Consider the following 23302-nt stretch of genomic DNA (forward strand, 5'->3'; position numbering starts at 1 on the left):
ACCCCAAACTCACAAGACACAGTTACTAAAGAGGTAACTATGTGTCAGACAGTTTCTTTGCACACTGGCAACTCAAAACCCCCAAACATTTTATTTCTCAGGCCTTGAGAGTAAACTGCAATTCTTTTCTTCTCATGCAGTTAACCAGTTACAAGCCAAACCATTTTTATAGCAGCACAACATTAACTTGCTTAACTTGGGCATCATAAGGGCTGTGTACACACTATTCAAAGCACATGTCCTCCCCGCCTCGAAGAATTATTGTCAATGTGGTTTGTGAATAGTTGCTAGGAGTTGCAACTCAGTAAACTACAGGGCCCATAATTCGAGGGGGGGGCGGAATGTGCTTCAAATGAGCTTTAAAGGTATAGTGTATATACAGCCAATGTTTCTGCAAAAAAGGACTGGGAGCCTCCCAGCCCATATGTGAATGACGTCATGCGGATGCATGGAATCAGAATGTTGGTGACCATTAATTCCATTCTGCACTGAAAATAAAATGCTATAAATATTATCTTCCTCATTTTCATTGTGACTCATAAGAAATTCTGCACATTCAATTGGAATTTCATAGGGATGATGTGGCACCTGTCACTAACATGCTCTGCCGTGTCCTTAAAGACAGGTAGCTGATTTTATCCTGTGAGGGGGGAAAACGTTGACAAAGAAGTAAGTTCCATTAGGCCCAATAGGACATGCTTCCTTATAAGTATGTTTTAAATAGAAAGATCTGTTGCAAGCTTAGGTAATAAGGAGAGCTGCTGTTCTTTGTTTATTTCTTTGCTTTCTGTGAAGCAATGCTGATTTGTAAGCCTCTCTCTTTCTTTGAATATCCCTTTGAATATTTTTTTTCTGTTGAGCTTTTTTTAGGGAGAAAGGGGGACAGCCACTCACCAATAGATCGCTGGGGAAACAAACAGCCTCGCTGAGTAAACTCCGTCTTCAGTTCTGCAGAATTCTATTTTACACTAAGGAAAGGGACCCAGCGATTGACCATGACCAACCAAAACCTCCCGGGGATCTACCAGTAGATCGTGATCGATCTGCTGGGCATCCCTGCATTAATCCATCTCAAAATGGATTTCTGTGCTGCCTTCCCATCTTCATTAACTGTAGGCCTTTAACTGGAATGGGACATCTGGCATTTGTATATGTCCATTATGCCACACTGACCCATTCAGCCAGGAAAGATAATCCAGCCTTGCCTTGCAGTTGTGTTCTCTAGGAAGCTCTGCTAGAATGGAGGCTTTATATGCCTGCCAGCCCCAGTTTTGCACAGAGGAGGCAGCATAGACTCTGCTTCTCCAGCATACAAGCTTTTCAGTCATTGCAAGACTCTTCCGGCTTTTCCTGGCTTGCAGAGAAGGGATGTGAGATAGAAGGAGGATTCAGTGGAAGGGAAAAGCTTGAGAAATGCTGCTGCTCTTGGTGTTACACCTAAACGACATGACACACACTTCAGAACCAGAGCCACAGCCATGCCACACCATAGTGACATTTTGTTCTGCCCTTTCAACAAAATTCTATACAGAAAATACTTACGTTGGCACCTTTCTGCATTCACTGATTTGTACCAAGTCCTATGGGAGGAAATGGCAAAGGTCTACCTTGAGCTGGAAATGGAGGGGGCTATAGATCAGCGACAGAGGGCATCCTTGGAATGGGTGAAGCAAAGAAACCTGTAGCCCTCCAGAGGCTGTTGAACTTCCATCAACTCCAGCCCAGTGTTCAAGGATGAGGAGAGCAACATTCAGTGGCCTGCAGGTTCCCCATCCTGGGGCCAAAGTCTCTTGTTCTTGAGACTAGAGCTGGGTAGAGGAGCCCATCTCTCAACTCACCACATTAGATGCTGTGGGCTTGCAGCCACTAGATGAAACTACCAGCTCCTTTATTATAAGAACACACCTTTTCTATGACATGAATTTTCTCGGCTGTCAAAGTTCAAGACTAGAGACAGAAAATAGTTTTTGAGGGAAATGAAAGTAGTGTGAGTGAGTTGCTGTTCTCCTTGGTTTCTTGCATGTTTCTTACACCTCTGCTCACAACAGGTTTCGAAAGAATAGCAGGAAGGGGGGTGCAGCATAACTATGGCAACCCCATAACTCCTGACCCCAGCGTAGCTGCAGCTTACCTGAATGGAGAGCTGCAGGCCACGAGTGCCAGATTGGCTCTGTTGGTATGTCCATGCAGCCCCACCCAAACCACTGCTCTGCCCCCCCCCCCCCGAGTCCTGTTCAAGTAAGCTGTTGAGAGGGTAGCTCCTCCGTTGGACATGAGTCACTATTGCATACAGGTCATGTGCCTCTTTATACCAACTTTAAAATAAAAATAAAAATCCAAAGCCGCTTCAGAAGGTTGTGAGATCTAGTGGAGAAACAGTGAAGGGGAAGAAGGGATTGATCCACCATCCTCTTCTTTTTTTCACTCTAGGAAATCCATCTCTGTTCCTTGGGAGAGGGAGAGTGAAATAGCTGGGGTCAGAAGGTGGTGCTCAAATACAAAGGATTAAGCAGATGCTATGACAATTTTTTCTTTTTCAAGAGACCAAGTGCACAGAGCAAGCCCTGCCCACTTTTTACACTGAGCGAATTTAGCCACAGCAAGGTCCCCAGTTCAGTCAGGCTCTAATTAGAAAAGTACTTAGCATAATGATTAAAATCTGCTCTCCCTTCAGGGCACAACTCTGTACCAGCTGTTAGGGAGGGAAGTCTGCTTCGCTCCAAGGGCCTCAGAATGCTGGAGACAGAGGAAAGAATTCAGCATCACACTCTTATGATCATTCCATCAGCTCAAGTATTTCTGCTTGCCAGATGGAAAGATCTCCCCCGCTGTGCAGTTCTGGGGGGTTCTCCTTGTGGAGGTGGAAAATAGATCTGACCCACGTGTGGGTAATTAACAAAAAGAATCGGCTGGGCATCTAGATTCAAAACACAGGGCTTTGCACACTTTCCAGTGGGAGAGAGCCCCCAGCATAGTTAAAAACACTGTTAGAATTAACCCGCAGCATAGTGTGGAATATAGGTTGTCAAACCCTTTTGCATATCCCATTTAGTCTTCCTTAAAATGCTTGCCCCCTCTCTCTACCACTCTAGCAATGAACACACCACACCCTGTTAAGTAAGTTTAAAAGCTTTACTTACTAAATCCAAAAGTCTGATTCAAGCATTGTTCCATGCTGCAGCGAGAAGAACACTGGTAGATTGCTCTTGGGTCAAAATACACAATATAGTTTCAAACATGTGGTCTGAACTTTGATTGATTACATGGCACAGAGAGAGAAAGAGAATAAAGGAAAAGAAGCAGGTTAACTTCCTAGTTGTGTCCAGGAAGAGGCTTCTCTATGTTAACCGCTTCATGCACAAAATAGCACTTATGCATAGTTATGTTTGACTGCAATTACCCACACTCCTGACCCTCCAGAGTGGATTTGGAGGAGGAGAAAAGTCCTATTGGACTAGTGGGAGCCCTACTGTTTGCACACCCTGTTAATTGACTCCAGCCCAGAAAGCTCAAGACCTAACTCAATGTACACACACATGCAGGTATGCGTAGTGAAACCCTGTCAACCACTTTTTTTAAAGAGGGAGGAAGCTTTGGCTGTGACCACACCATACATCTAAAGTGCATTCAGGGCACATTCTGCCCCCTCAGACAAAGAATCCCTGGAAGCTGTAGTTAACATCTCACAGAACTCCAGTGCCCAGCATCTTTAGCAAACTACCATTCCCAGGATTCTTAGGGTGGGGAGTTGGAAGTACTATTTACATATGTGATCTCTATGTACCCTTCTTCAAGAGAGATCAGGGAAGCAGGAGGGATTTGTGAGTTGCTTATCCTTTTCTACATTCACCACTTCTTCTTCTTATCATCATCATCATCATCATTAGGACCAATGAGTCTTGGTCCTAATGAACTGTAAACTCAAAGAAACTTACAATTTACTGATCTATGCCAATGGCGCAGATCCAAACACATGTTACTTTTTGGGAAAGAAATCCTTAATGTCCTGAAAGCCTCTTTCTTTTCTTTTCTGTTCAGGCAACAGGTCCCAGAGAAAAGTCAGAAGAAGAAGAGGAAGACCAAGTGGCGTGGGGACCGAGCACCCAGCTCCCACAAACTGCAGTGTGTGATTTTGTGACTGTCTCTCCCATCTTTCTCTCAATCCATTCCAACTTGAACCTAATTTGAAACTCAAAAGGAGGAAGCGGGGGGAAGAATCCAGCCTTGAAGCCCTGTGCCACCTAACTGCAACGTAATGTTTCGAAAACGGCAATCCTTGCACAGAAGGACTCAATGGGGAGCAGAACCTCAAAGGCATTTTTGAAGCGCAGCCAAAAGGCTGCTTGACAAACGGCACAGGGTGGTTTTATTTTAAAAAAAGGAAAAGGAAGAAAAGAAAGCGCCCCCAAAGCAGAGGGCAAACTACTCGGACTTGGGAGTATTTGTGAACATTCACCATCTCGACAATCTTTTGTTTTGTAATGGAGACACAGTGTTCTCGGTTATACTTGCACACATTTCTGGGCACAGCCCGTTTCTATACAGTCATGAATGATTCCATTTTGTACAGTTGTTTGGGGTGGGGGGAGGTGACTGGCAGTCGGAACTTCCTTGCTCAGCAAGTGTGGAGTGAGGAAGAAACAGCAGGGTGTGTGTGTGTGTGTGTGTGTGTGTGTGTGTGTGTTCTTGCACTGTACACTCCCAGAAGTACTTGGCTATGCAGCCAAACTGCAGTTTCATATGAAATTGCATAGATTTGAAGGGAGAAAATGAATTCCAGCTGCTCTGGGGATTCCAGACATTGTGTCAGATCCTGGAGGGCAGCCAGCTCTCCGTCTGTAAAATGCCAGTGAAAGGACGGAGGGGTTTGTTTGTTTGTTTGTTGTCATTGTCCTTCTTATTAATCCCAGTTTGGGGAGGGGGGGCTGTATTTCTGTTAGCAAACTGCCATGAGGGGAGAAAAGGAGAAAAGCAGTCATTTTGCTAATCCTGACAATATTTAAATTAAAACGTTATTTACAAAATAATAAGAGTATGATTGGTTTTAAGAGAGAAACTTTATACTGATGCAAATTGAATACAGTTGTGTGCCTATGCATTTTGGTGTTGAACGGTGAGGGGTGAGGCTCGGTTCAGTTTATTAATTCCTTTGCCTTGCCTTTCATTTATGAAGTCAAATAGTTTTGAGTTTTATTAATGAATGAATGTTTACATACCAGCGCTCCTCCAAGGAGGTCCAAGTAACACACAGGGTTCTTCTCCTTCCTATTTTTATCTTCCCAAGAACCCTGTAAGGTAAGATTGAGAGACAGTGGCTTTGTTTACACTCCCATTAACTGCATTTCCAGTGCTGAGTTTTTAATCTGTGGTCACACAATGCTATCCCAAATGCGTATGTACAGTGGTGCCTCGCAAGACAAAATTAATTCGTTCTGCGAGTTTTTTCGTCTTGCGAATTTTTCGTCTTGCGAAGCACGGTTTCCCATAGGGTATTAACGGTTTTAAGAAAAAGGAAACAAACTTGCAAGACGTTTTCATTTTTCGTCTTGCGAAGCAAGCCCATAGGGAAATTCGTCTTGCGAAGCAACTCAAAAAACGAAAAACTCTTTCGTCTTGCGTGTTTTTCGTCTTGCGAGGCATTCGTCTTGCCAGGTACCACTGTATTTTGGTACAAAATACTGCTGTTCTGCACATTGTTTTTTATTCCAGCTTCACACCAACTGGAGCCCTTTAAGCAGTTCCTAATTTGTCTTTAGCCAAGGTGTGAATAGCTTTGCATAGGATAGAGACATCCCTGTCCTGTCAACCCCCAAAGTGCAGAAACGAACAGGAACAAATCTGAGAATGATGAGGCCCTGCTCGTGTGAACAAGCTAGGAGTGAAAGTGCTCAGGCTTGCAACAGAGGTTGTGTGTGTGTGTGTTTATTTGGCTATGTTCGGAGCAAGAGGAAGAACAAGCATGTGGTAGGTCCTTTGTGTGGAGATGACAGAGAAATGCCGTTGGGTGGCAGGGGGGAAAAGGTGAAACTGCTCAATACCTACTTTGCCTCTGTCTTCACCCAAAGGGAAAGCAATGCCCAACCTGGTGATAACAGAATAAATGATGCAAGGAGGGAGCTGCTGCCCAATATAGGAAAAGAGACAGTAAGGGAATACCTAGCTACATTAAATAAATTCAAATCTCCAGGGCCTGATGAGCTACACCCAAGGGTACTATAGGAACTTAGAACCTCTGTCTAAAATCTTTGAGAATTCTTGGAGAACAGGTGAGGTCCCTGTGGATTGGAGGTGGGTAAATGTTGTCCCTATCTTCAAAAATGGAGGGGGGGGGAAGACCCAGGTAGCTACCAGCCAGTCAGCTTGACATCAGTACTAGGAAAGGTCCTAGAACAGATAATTAAACAGTCAATGAGCACTTAGAAAAGGATGCTGTGATTACCATGTCCCAGCATGGGTTTCTCAAAAACAATTCATGCCTGACTAAGCTCATTTCTTATTTTATAGAGTAACAAGCATGGTGGATCAGGGGAATGCTGTGGACATAGTGTATCTTAATTTCAGTAAGACTTTTGACAAAGTCCCCCACGATATGCTTAGGTGGATTTGTAGCGGGTTGACGTGACCCGAAGAATCCTGGGAACTGTTGTTTGTTCAGGGTACTGGGAATTGTAGCTCAGTGGCAGATAAACTACAGTTCCCAAGAGGGAAACCATGTGCTTTAAAGGTGTGCAATATATACGGTGTGGATGTGACCCATTCCAGGTTTCCTTCTCTTGCTACCCAGTTAAAACCGCTAATCCTCCAGCCAAAAGAGCAATTAACATGCAGTGGCTGTATGGAAGCCACCGTTTTTGGTCTTTGACAATTAGGTTAGGGCAAGGCATTTCTAAGACAGAGTGAGGGTCTCCTGTGCACATTTTGCATCTTAATGGCATGAGTGCCTTTTCTGCTCTCGGCAGCCCCAGCGCCTGAGCTGTGGGAACCAGCCAAAGAGTCTGGGCATAGGCTTCTGGCACAGCACACACTCTTTTCTTGCCTACTTTAGACTGAAAACTGACTTATTCCAAACAAAGACAGCGTTAAGGATGCAACACAACACCAGCAGCAACGAAAAAGCAGGAAATCCAAAATGAGGGCCACTGCACCCTGTTCCAGCTCACACCATTGTGAAGAGGGAAGAAAACACAATGGTGTGAACAGGGCACCCAGCAGGATCCTCCCTTTCCTTTCTGAACTTCCTGCCTTCCATCACTGCTGACTTCCAAGACCTAGTTTCTGAACTGAATGCTCCTCACTGCTATACATTCAAGGTTGATGCTCTCATATATATGTGCCCACAATTCCTGGTTTGACTTTGCCCCCAGAGGCGCACTCCATTGTCTTTTGAGACAGATGGATGCCAACAAAAATTCCTGGAGAAGGGTATTTTCATTTCTGACCATCCTCTTCTTAAGAATCCTGAGTCCTGTGCAAAGATACTTCGTTGAGAGATAGACAGATCTGTAACAATTGGACTCTTTCTAGAATAAAATATAGGTAGGCATTTAATAACCTAATAGGCAAAGGAGAGAGCAGAGGTGAGGAGCCTGCGATCCTGCAGATGGTGCTGGACTTCAGCTGCCACCAAACCCAGCACAGCCAAGAGTCAGGGGTATTGAAAATTTTGTCAAACAGCATGTAGAGAGCCACAGGTTGCCCGTTCCTGAAAGGGTGTGTCTGTAGCAGCAATTTATTTACTGCTGATATTTATAATGGGGAAAGTAGTTTGTGCAGCATCCCAGGTAGAACTAGCTATTTCTTCATTCCCAGGTTTTCTTGCTGAAAAGTGATTCTCAGTATGTTTGCACACTAGGGATGGGTAACTTTTATTATTATTAATACTACTACTATTATAATTGTTATTATTATTTATATTGTGTCATCCATGTGTATTGACAACACAGAAAAGCACCCCTATTGTTGCCTGATTCCAGAATAAATCAGAATCTGTTGCCACATTTAGGGACTTGATCAGATCAGCTGCCAGAGTCTGTGGCCTACCCAACAGCTGTACTGGTTGCTGCTTGCAGAGTTCGGGGAAATGTGAGGATGTCACATCTTGCTTCCCCTCAGTGGCGTAGCATGAGGAGACCACAGAGGAGGTTGTCCTGGGTGCAGAATTTCAGCACCCAGTGCTCCGTGCTTCCGTCGCCGGTCTCTGTTGAAAACGGCTTCTCCATGCAAACCAGGAGGTGATCTCTCCAGATAATGGAACGATTCTTCTGCAGACACCATTAGGCAGTGCATGCATGCTCTGTCCATTTTCCTCCCTCCCACCCCCCCTCCACACGGCCCCGGGCACTGGCAAACCATGCTACGCCACTGCTTCCCCCTGCCCATAAACTCCACAACTTCATGGCAGAGCAAATACAGGTCAGCAGCATCTGTGTGTCTCCACCTAGCTTGAAGTTTGGATCTGAGTGGATCAGGACTGGACTCTGAAACAGTGCATGTGTGGTGTCCACAGTGAAACTGGGTATCCACTAGTATGCCTGGATTGTCCCTCCCTCATCCCCATATGCAGCAGAGCATGTTGGAATGCCCATGTTTCCTTTTGTGGTAGGATGGACAAGTGACCCCTATTCAGCTCTAACAACATGATCCATTCCTCCACTAGGAGCTGCATGAAATGTGCCCTGGCATGGTATGGTACAAGCCTTTGGGATCCATAAGCTCCACAAATGCAAGGGCGAAGTTGTGCTGGCTCTAAGTTACTAAAGTAGTTGGGCAGTGTGTAAAACAGGCTTCCTCAAACTCGGCCCTCCAGATGTTTTGAGACTACAATTCCCATCATCCCTGACCACTGGTCCTGCTAGCTAGGAATCATGGGAGTTGGAGGCTAAAAACATCTGGCGGCCAAGTTTGAGGAAGCCTGCTGTAAAAGAATGACTTATCTTCTGCCTAAATTGAGTTTGAATTATAAATTGGAGTCAGCGGGCGAAAGAGAGAATGTCCTTTTGGCTGCTTGAGCCAAACATCATGTCAGAAAACGAAGCTCCTTTTATCACATGCCCCATTCTTCACTGAACATGATCTGAATGCAGGAAGCATTAACACACTCTGGAATTTCAAATAAGATGCTAACATTTTCTTTTAATTTTTGTCTGGAGATGGAAATATTGCTGGATGTGCTTTTTCACAGCAGCCCAACTGAAAGAGTGGGTGTATTATCAAGAGCGGGTGTGGCACGTGACAAATCCTGCTGTAGCCATAAGAAAATTCCTCCTACAAGAACATTATGCACACATTGTTGACCTACATAGTCCTCTTCAGCTTTTTGCCATCTCTCTCTCTCTCTCTCTCTCTCTCTCTCTCTCTCTCTCTCTCTCTCTCTGTGCCTGCTCTTCTTCACCGACTTCAACTGCAATTATTAATTAATTAATTAATTAAATGAATTCCTAGAGCACCCTTCATCCAAAGAGCACAGAGCAATTTACAATATAAAAGCACCAAAAATACATAACATAGCAACATGCCACAAACAACAACAACCCAACCCCGCCCCCAGTTTAAAAGACCATAGATGGTTTAATTAGCCAGGGAGAAGAGCAATGTTCTTGCCTGGCACCTAAAGATATGTAATGAAGGCGCCAAGTGAGTCTCCCTGGTGAGAGCATTCCACAAATGGGGAGCCATAAAAAAGCCCATTCTCATGTTGCTGCCCTCCAAACCTCTCACATAGGAAGCACATGAAGAAGGGCTCAGATTAAGGTTGCAGGGTCTGGGTTGGTTCATACAGGGAGAGATGGTCCCTGAGGCAATGTGTGTGTCCTTCTCTTCTCTCCTCTCCTCTCCTCTCCACCCAGCCAGATGAAAAGGTTCTATAATGAGGGCTATGACATGTACCACAGCCAGCATCTATGGTTTTCTTTGTCCTCTGTGTGTGTGTGTGTGTTGCAGGCTATCTATTGCAGTGCTGGGCTTCTGTTGCATGAAGGCAAAAATGACCTAATGGAAAGGTTGCAAAGGTCACATTAACATTCTTGTAGATTGACTGAGAGTGCTGAGGTGCATCAGTCTTCTTGCTTTGGCTTTTATACACAAAAAGCCCACCTCTGCTGTTGTTGTTTTTCTAGATGTTTCCTTCTGCTCTGTACTGTCTCCTCCAGCTCATCTATTTTTCCTCCCTAGTCTGCTTTTTAAGACTCCAGAAACTGCGCAGCCCCCCCCCCCCCCAGTTTGCCCAAAGGGCACAAGAAAATTCAGTTCTGCTTTAATTCAGGGAGGAAAACAGGAGATTATCGGCTTGACCTCATGCCATAATAAAACCACTATATACGCAGGCACATCCTTCACATGCAGTTAAGTGTGCATTCATTTGTACTTAAGAGGATTAGTTGCTGGCATTAAATAAATAACCCATCATGAACACCCAATACATGAAATGTTAAGCATGCATCAGCTTGACATTAGCAGCAAAATTAGCAGAAGTAGTATATACAAATAATATTTCAGTTAGGTTTTATGAACTCATGAGCAGGAGGAACTTACACTGTACACTGTACTCAGCTCCAGGAGCTGTTTCCATTAGCATATGCTTGAAAGTGATTTTTTAAAAATACGTATACTCAAGAGGGCATCAAGGTTAAGTGCAACCTGACACATGCTCAGCCCTAATGACAGGCTGTGATGGCGTAATCGTATTTTTCCACTGGAAACAAAGGCTGCGATGCCAATGAAAAGGCCAAGTGGGATAACTTTGTGTCATTAAAAGCATGGGGGAGGCAGGGGGAGGTTCCTATATGCCATTTGCCTCCTGCTGAAACACAACAGGGACGTTCTGCATTTATTCCCCATTTTCTCCATGGAAAGCAAGGATGGGAAAACCTGTGAACCTTCAGATGTTGCTGGACTACAAATCCCATCATCTGTAACATCTGGCCATGCTGGCTGGGGCTTGTGGGAATTAGAGTCTCATGATATCTGGAGGGGGCCACAGAGAAGGAGTCTCAGATATTTGGGGCCTGAGTCACTTAGATATTTAAACACTAATGTGCAGACTTTGAATCAGGCCCAGAAATGAACTGACAACAAAACAGGGGGTAAATGGAACCCTGACCAGCAATCTGGCTGCTACATTTTGGAACAACTGAAGTTTCTGAGTCATATTCAAGAGCAGCCCAAGGCAGTGCTTTTTTTTTCAGGGTACCAGCACCTCTTTTTTGTTGTTGTTAAAAGGTGTTACACTTACTGTAACAACTTCTTGGTGAGTACAGGCACCTGTTTTCCTTTTTTTTTTTTTATATAAGATATTTATTAAGATTTTTTAAAATATTACAATAAAAATGAAAAAAATAACAAAAATACAAAATAAAAATAGTTAAAAACACACAGATTTTCCATTACTTATTTTCCTTTGACTTATTTCCCGGACCTCCTCATACCTCCCTTTTTTGTATTCCACTTCAATCTGTTGGTTCAGCAAATCCTTTAAAAGTAATAATATTAGATTTTTACCTATTTATAACCCTTTTTTCATATTCCCTTAAAGCATTACAGCTGGAAACCACTTAATTACTATCCAACATCATTCTAACATTCATTAATTTTACAATATTTCTGTAGATAATCTTTGAATTTCTTCCAATCTTCTTCCAACGACTCTTCTCCCTGGTCTCGGATTCTGCCAGTCATTTCTGCCAGTTCCATATAGTCCATCAGCTTCATCTGCCATTCTTCCACAGTGGGTAAATCTTGTGTCTTCCAATACTTTGCAATGAGTATTCTTGCTGCTGTTGTGGCATACATAAAAAAAGTTCTGTCCTTCTTTGGCACCAATTGGCCGACTATGCCTAGGAGAAAGGCCTCTGGTTTCTTCAAGAAGGTATGTTTAAATACCTTTTTCAGTTCATTATATATCATTTCCCAGAAAGCCTTAATCCTTGGGCACGTCCACCAAAGGTGAAAGAATGTACCTTCAGTTTTTTTACATTTCCAGCATTTATTGTCGGGCAAATGATAGATTTTTGCAAGCTTGACTGGGGTCATGTACCACCTGTATATCATTTTCATAATATTCTCTCTTAGGGCATTACATGCCGTAAACTTCATACCTGTGGTCCATAACTGTTCCCAGTCAGCAAACATAATATTATGTCCAACATCTTGTGCCCATTTAATCATAGCAGATTTCACCGTTTCATCCTGAATATTCCATTTCAACAGCAAGTTATACATTCTTGACAAATTCTTAGTTTTGGGTTCTAACAGTTCTGTTTCTAATTTTGATTTTTCCACCTGGAAGCCAATTTTCTTGTCCAAATCATATGCCTCCATTATCTGATAATAATGAAGCCAGTCTCGCACTTTATTTTTTAGTTTCTCAAAACTCTGCAGTTTCAGTCTATCTCCATCTTGTTCCAAAATTTCCCAATATTTCGGCCAATTGGCCTCCATATTGAGCCTTTTCAGAGCTTTCGCTTCCATCGGTGACAGCCACCTTGGGGTTTTGTTTTCCAATAAATCCTTGTATCTTATCCAAACATTAAACAGTGCTTTCCTGACAATATGGTTTTTAAATGCTTTATGCGCTTTGACCTTGTCATACCACAGATATGCATGCCATCCAAATACATTGTTAAAACCTTCTAAGTCCAAAATGTCTGTGTTTTCAAGAAGTAGCCATTCTTTCAACCAGCAAAAAGCTGCTGATTCATAGTAAAGTTTAAAGTCTGGCAGGGCAAATCCACCCCTTTCCTTTGCATCAGTTAATATCTTAAATTTTATTCTGGGCTTCTTGCCCTGCCAGACAAATCTAGAAATATCTCTCTGCCACTTCTTGAAACAGTCCATCTTGTCCACAATTTGCAATGTTTGAAACAAAAACAGCATTCTAGGCAATACATTCATTTTTATCACAGCAATACGACCCAACAGTGAAAGCTTCAAATTTGACCAGATTTCTAAATCTTTTTTCACTTCTGTCCAACATTTTTCATAATTATCTTTAAATAAGTTCCCATTTTTGGCTGTCATATTAATCCCCAGGTATTTCACTTTCTTAACCACAGTCAGGCCTGTCTCATTCTGAAACCTCTCTCTTTCAATCGGTGTTAAATTTTTCTCTAAAACCTTAGTTTTTAACTTGTTCAGTTTAAATCCTGCCAGTTGACCAAATTCTTGAATTAGTTCTAAAACCCTTTTAGTACTAGATTCTGGCTCCTGTAACGTCAATACTAAGTCATCTGCAAATGCTCTCAGTTTGTACTGTTTGGCTCCGACCTGTATACCTTTAACCAACCGGTCCCTTCTAATCATATTCAGCAGAACCTCCAGGACCGATATAAAAAGCAGTGGGGAGATTGGGCACCCCTGTCGTGTCCCTTTTTCTATCTTAAATTCTTCCATCACCACATTATTTACAATTAATTTAGCCTTTTGTTCAGAGTATATTGCACCTATACCACAGGCACCTGTTTTCCTAGGGGGAAAGCACTGGTCCTAAGCATGGTGCATTCTAATGATCCAATCTGGAAGTTACCAGAGCATGGAATACAATGGCCTGCTCATCTCTGTCCAAAAAAGGGGAATAGGTAATGAATCAGTTGTAGCTAGAGAAAGGCATTCCTAGCCACTGAGACCGCCTGACCGTGCTGAATCCAGAAGCAACCCCCAAGCTGTGAACCTTCTCCTTCCAGAGGAGTGCAAACCCACCATGAGAAGCCATCTCCCCACCTCCTGGATGTGAGACTGAGTTGTGTGTTATAACACCTCTTCGTTTCACCACCTTCAAGCACTAACACCTCAATCACCTCTCCCGGGTCAAAGCTGGGTGTTCTCTGCCTATTGATGACACCTTACTCCAGATCATGGGTAGGCAAACTAAGGCCCAGCCCAATCGCCTTCTAAATCCAGCCCACGGATGGTCCAGAAATCAGCATGTTTTTACATGAGTAGGACGTGTACTTTTATTTAAAATGCATCTCTGGGTTATTTGTGGGGCATAGGAATTCGTTCTTTTTTTTTCTTTTTCAAAATATAGTCCGGCTCCCCACAAAGTCTGAGGGACAGTGGACCGGTCCCCTGCTAAAAAAGTTTGTCACCGGTATTGAAAGCCGCTGAGGTATCAAGGAGAACGAGCAGGCTCACGCTCCCTCTGTCTCTTCTGGCAAATGTTATCAATCAGGACAACAACCAAGGCAGTTTCAATGTCATGGCCAGATCTGAAGCTGGACTGGAATGGATGCAAGTAGTCAGTTCCTCTGAGCATACCTAAAGTGATACCGCCACCAACTTCTCAAGCACCTTGCACATAAAAAAGTGATATTTGCTACTGGGCAATAGTTGTTTAAGACCCCACCAACATCAGCCTGCCCTTAGCCAGCCTCTGTGTCTGCTTTCATATTGACAACAAGTCCAATGGGTGGAATTGCCTGCCAGCTTCCTCAGTGTTGCTCTTGCATAGAACTCTGCCGGGGAGGAGGATAGGGCAAAACTAGAATTAGCTCTGGCTGCCATTGGCTCTGCTTACTGTCTGTCTCCTTGTCTTCCATCCTCCCAGTCCCAGTGGGCATCAGCCAACAGTGGGAGCCACTGTCAGAGAAGGACTTCCAGGTGGAACTTCACTGTGGTTTATAATTCAGAGAGATTCCTTTCTATGAGACACTAAGTAACCATGTTAAGTAAAGGGTAATGCAGGGAATTGCCTAAAGTCACATGAGACTGTTAGGAGGCAGGAAGGCTTAAGTCTTCTGGACCAATGTACAGATTACAGCTTTCTTTTTTATCAGTCCTTGTTTATAGACACACCCCACAAAAACCCACACTCAGCAGTTTTCATTTTAAAAATTAAGGGTATCATACATAAACACACACCCACACAAGCCTCAAGAGGACTTTGTGTTATCCATGTGTAAATATGGAAAGAGGAAAAAAATGGATTGCATTCTGGCAGAGTCAAGCTACAGATAACCAGAATGATAAGGAGTTTTTCTGTTCCTGCCAGACGTTTTGTACAACTGGATCTTTTTGCTGGAACATTGGATTTGGCAGCCTCACCTCTCAGTCATGTACTCTCAAGCTGCCTGGACGCACTGACCAAGGAAATTGCAGCCTCAAATTACCAAGAAAACACCTGCAGGACAAGCAAATCCCATCAAACATCTCTGTAAGAGTCATGGATATGCCATTCAATAGTACCATTAGCCACTCTGGGCCAAGCAGAACAGGATAGAATACAAATCTGCATACGTGCACAAAAAGATCTGTGTAATGCCCAAGCATACACAAATCACTAAAAGGGAGGGGAAACCTCTCAGTGATTTTAAGTGGTTTATTACTAAATGAACACACCAAGATTGTTGTTGGTTTTTGTCCTTACTCAATGTCTGCCTGCCAGTTCATCTCATTTACCCAGAAGTCATCATTCTACCAGCTTCTTACCATGTGTTGCCTCCAGGACCCACTTCTAGTAGCCAGGCGTGCATCACCTACCTTTGGCCGATTAATTGTGGCTACCCATCTTCCTGATCGATCACTGTCAATTGCCATGGGGTTCACCAGTCCTTTAGCTGTAGAGCCATCCCAGAGCCATGAATAATTCACACCGCTATAGAGCTAATTCAGCACAAAGTCTCCCCATTTCACGGGGTCTTTTCCTGCTTCTGCCAGCTAATAATGCTGGAGGGTTCAAAATAAAGAGCAGGGACCGGGACGTAAATCAAAGAGGCCATTACAGGCAACGTATATCTCATCGTGATTAAGTGGTCCCCTGATTTCTAGAGAAAGATAAGGGCCAAAGAAAAGTAGGTCCCTTGACAGCACTGGGTAATTCTTAAAGATATTCCCCAGTAACTAAAGCATTACTCAGGATAAACCTGACGTACAGATTTTAGGAGCAAAGCCATAGATCTGCCTTTATAAATGAGCTCTGCACAGTGACATCTATTTACAGTGGTTATGAGTGATGAGCTGGAGTCCAAAGATCCATCTGCAGAGTATCATATTGAAGCCAGGCCTCCCTATGGAACCAAGGAGAGAGGGAGAATTGTTCTTCAAGTAAGCACAGGCCTGAGACTTGGACAATCTGCAGGCCCAGACTCAGCCTTGCTCTGCTTGATTTTCTGCAGCAGCCAAGCAAGAGGATGATGACTAAAGCTGACATTAAAAAAGTGTAAACACACACTGGAGGGGGATGTCTAGTGCCTCAACGGGACCAGCCTAATTATTTTCCAGTAACAGGCATTCCCTTAAATTACAACTTGTATTCCAAATAAGTATACAAAGCCCTCTCATTTCTTTCTCGAGTGTGTTCATGGCTTATTAGCAATGTAAAAGAGTTCTCTGGAGTACTCCTTGCTCTTTAAAAGAAAATGTAAGCAAATGCGAAATTCCAGAGGACAATTTTGAACTTGATGGTGTTCACTGTGCTGCAGGAACCTCAGAAACCATCTGGGACATGGAAAAATAGGAAGCCATTATTTTTTATTATTTTTTTATAATTTTTTATTAAAGTTTTGAGCAACAAAGAAAAGAAAAAAGAAAAACATACACCATACATATAACAAAAACACACACACACAAAAACAAAATTCAACAATAAAAGAACAAAAAACATAACAATTAAAAACAGTATCTCTTTTCCATTTCCGTTTTTTAGTTACTTATTTTCTGGACTTCCTCATACCTCCCTCTTTTGTATTCCAATCCAAATTGTTTGTCCAGCAATTTCTTTTCCACTTTTTTAATCCCAATCTTTAGCTTTAATAAAATATTAAAATATATAACTTCAACTTCTTTAAACCTGATCTTTAGTCTTAGTATCATATACCGTTGAGGTTTTTCCTCTTAATATCAAATTTCCATTTCTTTAAACATCTTTAATCCTAATTTTTAATCTTAGTCTTTCATTGGCTTTAACCTGTACAGCTGGAAACCGCTTATTTTCAGTCCAACATCACTCTAACATTCTTTAATTTTACAATGTTTCTGAAGATAGTCTTTGAATTTCTTCCAATCTTCCTCCATCGACTCTTCTCCCTGGTCACGGATTCTACCAGTCATTTCCGCCAATTCCATATGGTCCATAAGTTTCATCTGCCATTCCTCCAGCGTGGGAAGTTCTTGTGTCTTCCAATGCTTTGCAATAAGTATTCTTGCTGCTGTTGTTGCATACATAAAGAAAGTTCTATCCTTTTTTAACACCATTTGGCCGACTATGCCCAGGAGAAAGGCCTCTGGTTTCTTAGGGAAGGTATACTTAAATACCTTTTTTAATTCATTATATATCATTTCCCAGAAAGCCTTAATCTTTGGGCACGTCCACCAAAGGTGAAAAAATGTACCTTCAGTTTCTTTACATTTCCAACATTTGTTATCGGGCAAGTGATAGATTTTTGCAAGCTTGACTGGGGTTATGTACCACCTGTATATCATTTTCATAATATTCTCTCTTAAGGCATTACATGCCGTAAATTTCATACGTGTGGTCCATAACTGTTCCCAGTCAGCGAACATAATATTATGACCAACGTCCTGTGCCCATTTAATCATAGCCGATTTTACCGTTTCATCCTGAGTATTCCATTTCAGCAGCAAGTTATACATTCTTGACAAATTCTTAGTTTTGGGTTCTAACAATTCTGTTTCTAATTTGGATCTTTCCACCTGGAAGCCAATTTTCCTGTCCAATTTAAATGCCTCCATTATCTGATAATAATGAAGCCAGTCTCGCACTTTGTTTTTTAGTTTTTCAAAACTCTGCAATTTCAGTCTATCTCCGTCTTGTTCCAGAATTTCCCAATATTTCGGCCATTTGACCTCCATATTGACCTTTTTCAAGGCTTTCGCTTCCATTGGTGACAGCCACCTTGGGGTTTTGTTTTCTAGCAAATCCTTATATCTTAACCAAACATTAAATAGCACTTTCCTGACAATATGGTTTCTAAATGCTTTATGTGCTTTGACCTTATCATACCATAGATATGCATGCCATCCAAATACATTATTAAAACCTTCCAAGTCCAAAATGTCAGTGTTTTCAAGAAGTAGCCATTCTTTCAACCAGCAAAAAGCTGCTGATTCATAATAAAGTTTAAGGTCTGGCAGGGCAAATCCACCTCTTTCCTTTGCATCTGTTAGTATTTTAAATTTTATTCTAGGCTTCTTGCCCTGCCAGACAAATTTAGAAATATCTTTCTGCCACCTCTTGAAACAATCCATTTTGTCCACAATCTGCAAAGTTTGGAACAAAAACAACATTCTAGGCAATACATTCATTTTTATCGCAGCAATACGGCCCAGCAGTGAAAGCTTCAAATTTGACCAAATTTCTAAATCTTTTTTCACTTCAGACCAGCATTTTTCATAGTTTTCTTTAAATAAGTTCCCATTTTTTGCTGTCATATTAATCCCCGAATATTTATCTTTCTTAACCACTGTTAAACCTGTCTCATTCTGAAACCTCTCTCTTTCAATCGGTGTTAAATTTTTCTCTAAAACCTTGGTTTTTAACTTATTCAATTTAAATCCCGCCACTTGACCAAATTCTTGAATCAGTTCTAAAACCCTTTTAGTACTAGATTCTGGCTAAATAGGAAGCCATTATTAGCTCATCAAGCTGAGGGTTGTCAACACTGACTGACAAGAGCTGTCCAGGGTTTCAGACAAGGGACTTCCCCAGCCCTGCCAGGAGATAACAGAGATTCTTCTCTGAAATGACCTGACAAAAGGCCTTCCTCTGTGCTTTACAAAGAACTTGTTTCATATTTTTTTTAAAGCAATTAAAAATTACTGTTAAAAAGAAACATGAAAAGCAAGTTAATGCAAATCTTTTAAATGTAAATAAAACCAGCAATTTCAAAACAATTCCACATAATCAAATTATATACCAAAAATTCCATGCCTGGGTAGGCTTGCCATAACAAAAAAGTTTTTTAGCAGATGCCGAAAGCAGTATAGTAAAGGTACCTGTCTAATATTAATGTGTAGGACATTCCAATGAGCAGGTGCTGTATATATTTATGTTCTAATGCATGTATCTGCCAACTGTAGAAAACACAAGATGTGTTTTGACAAAGTGTCCTCTAGCCTACAGAGGTTTATGTCACAATAAATCTGCCTGTTTTTAAGTTGCCACAATATTTTTTGAAAATAACAATAATAATTAAAGGTAATATTATATGCATACAAGCACTTTTTTCATACTCATTCTAGATGGGTATCTTCTTTGGAACCCTTAGAGAAGATTCACTGGTCTTTTATGAATTCTGGTTTCATCGTTTAATAGTTTGACTACTTGGCTAATCAGTATCAAGTGTACAGCTTTTCTCAAGTGTTTATGCTTTCTCTTAAAGTTTCTCTTGCTGCATTGCATACAGTAACTAAAATATGCAGTGTGATTATCTAGGTTGTGGGTGTCAGAGGGGGAAAAAATGTCAGCTGCCTGTATTGTACTATATATGAAACTGAACAAAAGCCCTTTTTCTCTTTCTGAATCTGCCAGCCTGTCAATCTGCAGTAAAGAAATAACTAACCACCCACTCTCCTCCATCTCCTTCTTACACATTGTCTTTTTCTTAAAGGAATACATTGTTCAGTTTAAATTTACAAAAGTTGATCTATGTGGAAATGTGCAAGTTAAAGATCTGTATGTCTATATGTTGGGTTGTTTACTGGTGCCCTTACACAGATGGTTGCAGAATCTAAGGAAGCCATGCAGTTTTGACAAAACATAAGTCAAGGTTTCTTTTTAAAGGTCTTTGAATTGTGGTCAGAAACATACTGGGGGCCAGTGTAGATCTCTTAGGACCAGTGTTATATGATCTTGGCGGCCCCTCACAGTCACCAGTCTGGCAGCTGCATTCTGGATTAGTTGTAGTTTCCAAGTCACCTTTAAAGTTAGCCCCATGTAAAGCACATTGCAGTAGTCTAAGCGGGAGGTAACCAAAGTATGTACCACCTTGGCGCAACCATGTGCAGGCTCATAGGGTCTCAGCCGTTGTACCAGATGGAGCTGGTAGACAGCTGCCTTGGACACAGAATTGACCTGCACCTCCATGGACAGCTGTGAGTCCAAAATGACTCCCAGGCTGCACACCTGGTCCTTTAGGGGCACAGTTACCCCATTCAGGACCAGAGAATCCCCCACACCTGCCTACCACTTGTCCCCCAGAAATAGTACTTCTGTCTTGTCAAGATTCAACCTCAATCCATTGACTGCCATTCCCCCCAACCACTTCCAGACACAGGACGTTCACATTTCACTGGTTTCGATTTAAACAAGAGCTAGAGCTGGGTATCATCTGCATACTGGAGAACACCCAACCCAAACCCGCTGATGATCTCTCCTGGTGCTTTCATATAGATGTTAAAAAGCAGAATTGAGTCCAAAATGGGCTCTTCATATCACAATAGAATGATGCGGATAGGCTGTAAGTATGTATGTATATATGTATATATGTATGAATAAACAAGCAAACAAATGCAAAGCTCTCAGTTGCCACAGATGCATCTCAAGCATGTTTTCCAAAGACACCAGGTTTTACTCAGACTACTTTAAACAAAGTCAGGAAAATCTAGTGCATGAAACTGCCTCAGGTAGTATTTCACTTCAAGCAGGAGTGTTTGTACCAGCTGCCACTGTGCCCCTGGGTCTCTGTGAAGTGGGAGCATTGCTTAACTTGAAAGCTTTCCTCTCTCCCCCCCTCCTTAAATACATATTTCCTTTCATTTCAGAAACTGCCTTCTGGGCTCACATTTGCAGTGACAACGCTGTGCTCAGAGGGAATGTGTAGCAGCCGATCGTCTCTAGTAAGAGTTGGCAGATGGGAAGGTAGCAGTATTCTTTTGCTTGACAGAAAAGGGAGTTTAAGTAAAGGAAAACAGATAAATGGTGGGGTCTGGAGAGGGAGGAATCGAAGGCATCCTCTTTTCTAAATTCTCTGCGTTTGCTAGGCACGTGAGTAGCTGCCAGAACACAAGTGGGAGAACGCAATGAGATGAAGAAAAAGAAGCAGTTTAAAGCCCATATTTGTTATGCATACAGATGTACATAATTTCAGCAATGGAAAGCACACGTCCTCCATTTTGTTCACATGACAAATCTTCCCTTTGTCCTTTCAAGACTTAGAGGGCACCTCTGCCAAAAAGTTAGACAGGAACTATTATCTCAAGGGATGCAGGTGGCGCTGTGGGTTAAACCATAGAGCCTAGGACTTGCCGATCAGAAGGTCGGCGGTTCGAATCCCCGCGACGGGGTGAGCTCCCGTTGTTCGGTCCCTGCTCCTGCCAACCTAGCAGTTCGAAAGCATGTCAAAGTGCAAGTAGATAAATAGGTACCGCTCCGGCGGGAAGGTAAACAGCGTTTCTGTGTGCTGCTCTGGTTCACCAGAAGCGGCTTAGTCATGCTGGCCACATGACCCGGAAGCTGTCTGCGGGCAAACGCCGGCTCCCTCGGCCTATAGAGCAAGATGAGCACACAACCCCAGAGTCGGTCATGACTGGACCTAATGGTCAGGGTCCCTTTACCTTTTTATTATCTCAAGAACAGAATAGCAACATGAAACTCACACATTTAAAGTACAGTACATTTCTGAACACACCCCAAGAATCATGGGAACTGTGGTTTTCCTCACAGGGCTCTAGATATTCACATCCTTATCAAACTGCAGTTCCCAAAACTCAGTGAGCGGTGTGTGTGCTTTGGATGTGCTTTAAATGTATAGTGCTTTAAGAGGCATCGCAGGGAGTCGATGACCCCTTGGGACCCCGCCCAACTCTGCAATTCTATGACTCTTAAGTCAAGTGTCACCTAGTATACTGTTAGTTTTATTCATTTAACTTTTACTCAGGGTGGACCTATTGAAAGTAATTACCGTGACTAATGAAGGTTCATTCATTTCAATGGGCATATTCTTCGTAAAAGTTAGTTGAGTACAACACTATTGTGAGCCTATCCATACAGAGGAGAACCTAGCTGTATCCAGTGCAAAGCTGACTGGATAGTACAGTGGTACCTTGGGTTACAGACGCTTCAGGTTACAGACGCTTCGGGTTACAGACTCCTCTAACCCAGAAATATTACCTCGGGTTAAGAACTTTGCTTCAGGATGAGAACAGAAATCGTGCTCCGGCCCGCAGCGGCAGCGGGAGGCCCCATTAGCTAAAGTGGTGCTTCAGGGTAAGAACAGTTTCAGGTTAAGAACGGACCTCCAGAAAGAATTAAGTTCTTAACCCAAGGTACCACTGTACTGGTAATATCATGAACCACCCTCTGGCAGTTTTTCAACATTCAAAAAACAAATTAGGCCTTTATTTTTCAAAAAAAAGAAGGCAGGGGTGAATATATGTTTAATTGAATTAAGCATTCAGTGCTTTAAAACATTGTACAGCAAAGGTCCACAATCTTCCTGAGTGATGGGAACTGAAGCATTGTGAAGCTACAACATTCAGCAGCCTTAACAAAATACAGTTCTCAGGATTCTTGGTGGTGGGGGAGCATCACCGTTAAAGTGATAGGAGTGCTTTAAGTGGATTTGAGCTGGACCTTCAGCAAAATGTTGCAGCGTGGAATGCTCCTGTTCTGTGCTCCACACAACCATGCCTTTTTCCGGGACAATTGTCCCATCCCACCCCTCTAACAGTCAGCATTTTAACTGAGCATGCACAGTCCTCATTGGGCTGGTTTGGATTTCTCACCACCACCCCTTTAAAGGCCCCCCCCCCATCTTTTGTACATCTGCAGATATTTGTGTTCCCCTAATCCTGCTGATCTCTTCCTCTTGTGCATGAATCATGCCTGTTCGGCTACCTAAGGATTGGGGTTCAAAGAATTGAGTTCGCTGATCGTTTATGATGGTCTTGTTAATATACCATGTGTACACTTCTTTCTCAAAGAATCAATCAGCAGCCTTTAATAACTGTTCTCTGAGTTGATAGTTTGTCTCCTGCGAGCTTACTGGTATAATGTTAATATTTAACCTGAAAGATAATTTATGTATTCAATACCAGGATATTACCAATGCCAGAAGCACATAAACCTGTGCATCATCTTTCTCTACAATTATGTTGCCCAGTATATCTTCCTGAACTCCTTTGGGAGAAAGGGTGGTATTTACATTTAGCAAACAAATAAATTAGCCAAATTTATCTGTACCATCTGAAATCTCAATGCATCTGTCTATATGTAGACCTTTCTTAAGGAGGAAACTCCATTGCTGAGCAGAGTAGCTGCTCATCCTTTTCTATCATGACCGAGTTCATGAAACTGGCTGGATACAGAGGAGTGGTGGGAGGCATCAGCTGGGGAATCCCCAAGGGAAATCCC

General features: G+C 42.4%; 1 protein-coding gene and 1 long non-coding RNA gene across 4 annotated transcripts in view; one reads left to right on the forward strand and one right to left on the reverse strand.

Annotated features, from left to right (window-relative positions):
• Window positions 1–4364, forward strand: part of MRAS (muscle RAS oncogene homolog) — a 43555-nt gene extending 39191 nt beyond the window's left edge. For all 3 annotated transcript variants that reach the window (XM_081009240.1, XM_081009242.1, XM_081009241.1), the window contains one exon: window positions 4039–4364. In XM_081009240.1, the coding sequence (XP_080865366.1) occupies window positions 4039–4138 (100 nt within the window). In that variant the 3' untranslated portion in view covers window positions 4139–4364. The remainder of the gene's footprint in view (window positions 1–4038) is intronic.
• A 14-nt stretch (window positions 4365–4378) lies between these two features.
• LOC308479450 lies at window positions 4379–8276 on the reverse strand. The gene is made up of 2 exons (XR_013987676.1): window positions 5673–8276; window positions 4379–5408 (listed from the first exon to the last, which is right to left on the reverse strand). It is a non-coding gene; the product is annotated as an uncharacterized lncRNA (long non-coding RNA).
• Between the last annotated feature and the right edge of the window lie 15026 nt (window positions 8277–23302).

The sequence above is a fragment of the Podarcis pityusensis genome (assembly GCF_964106645.2).
Source record: "Podarcis pityusensis genome assembly, chromosome: 1".
Classification (NCBI taxonomy): Eukaryota; Metazoa; Chordata; class Lepidosauria; order Squamata; family Lacertidae; genus Podarcis; species Podarcis pityusensis.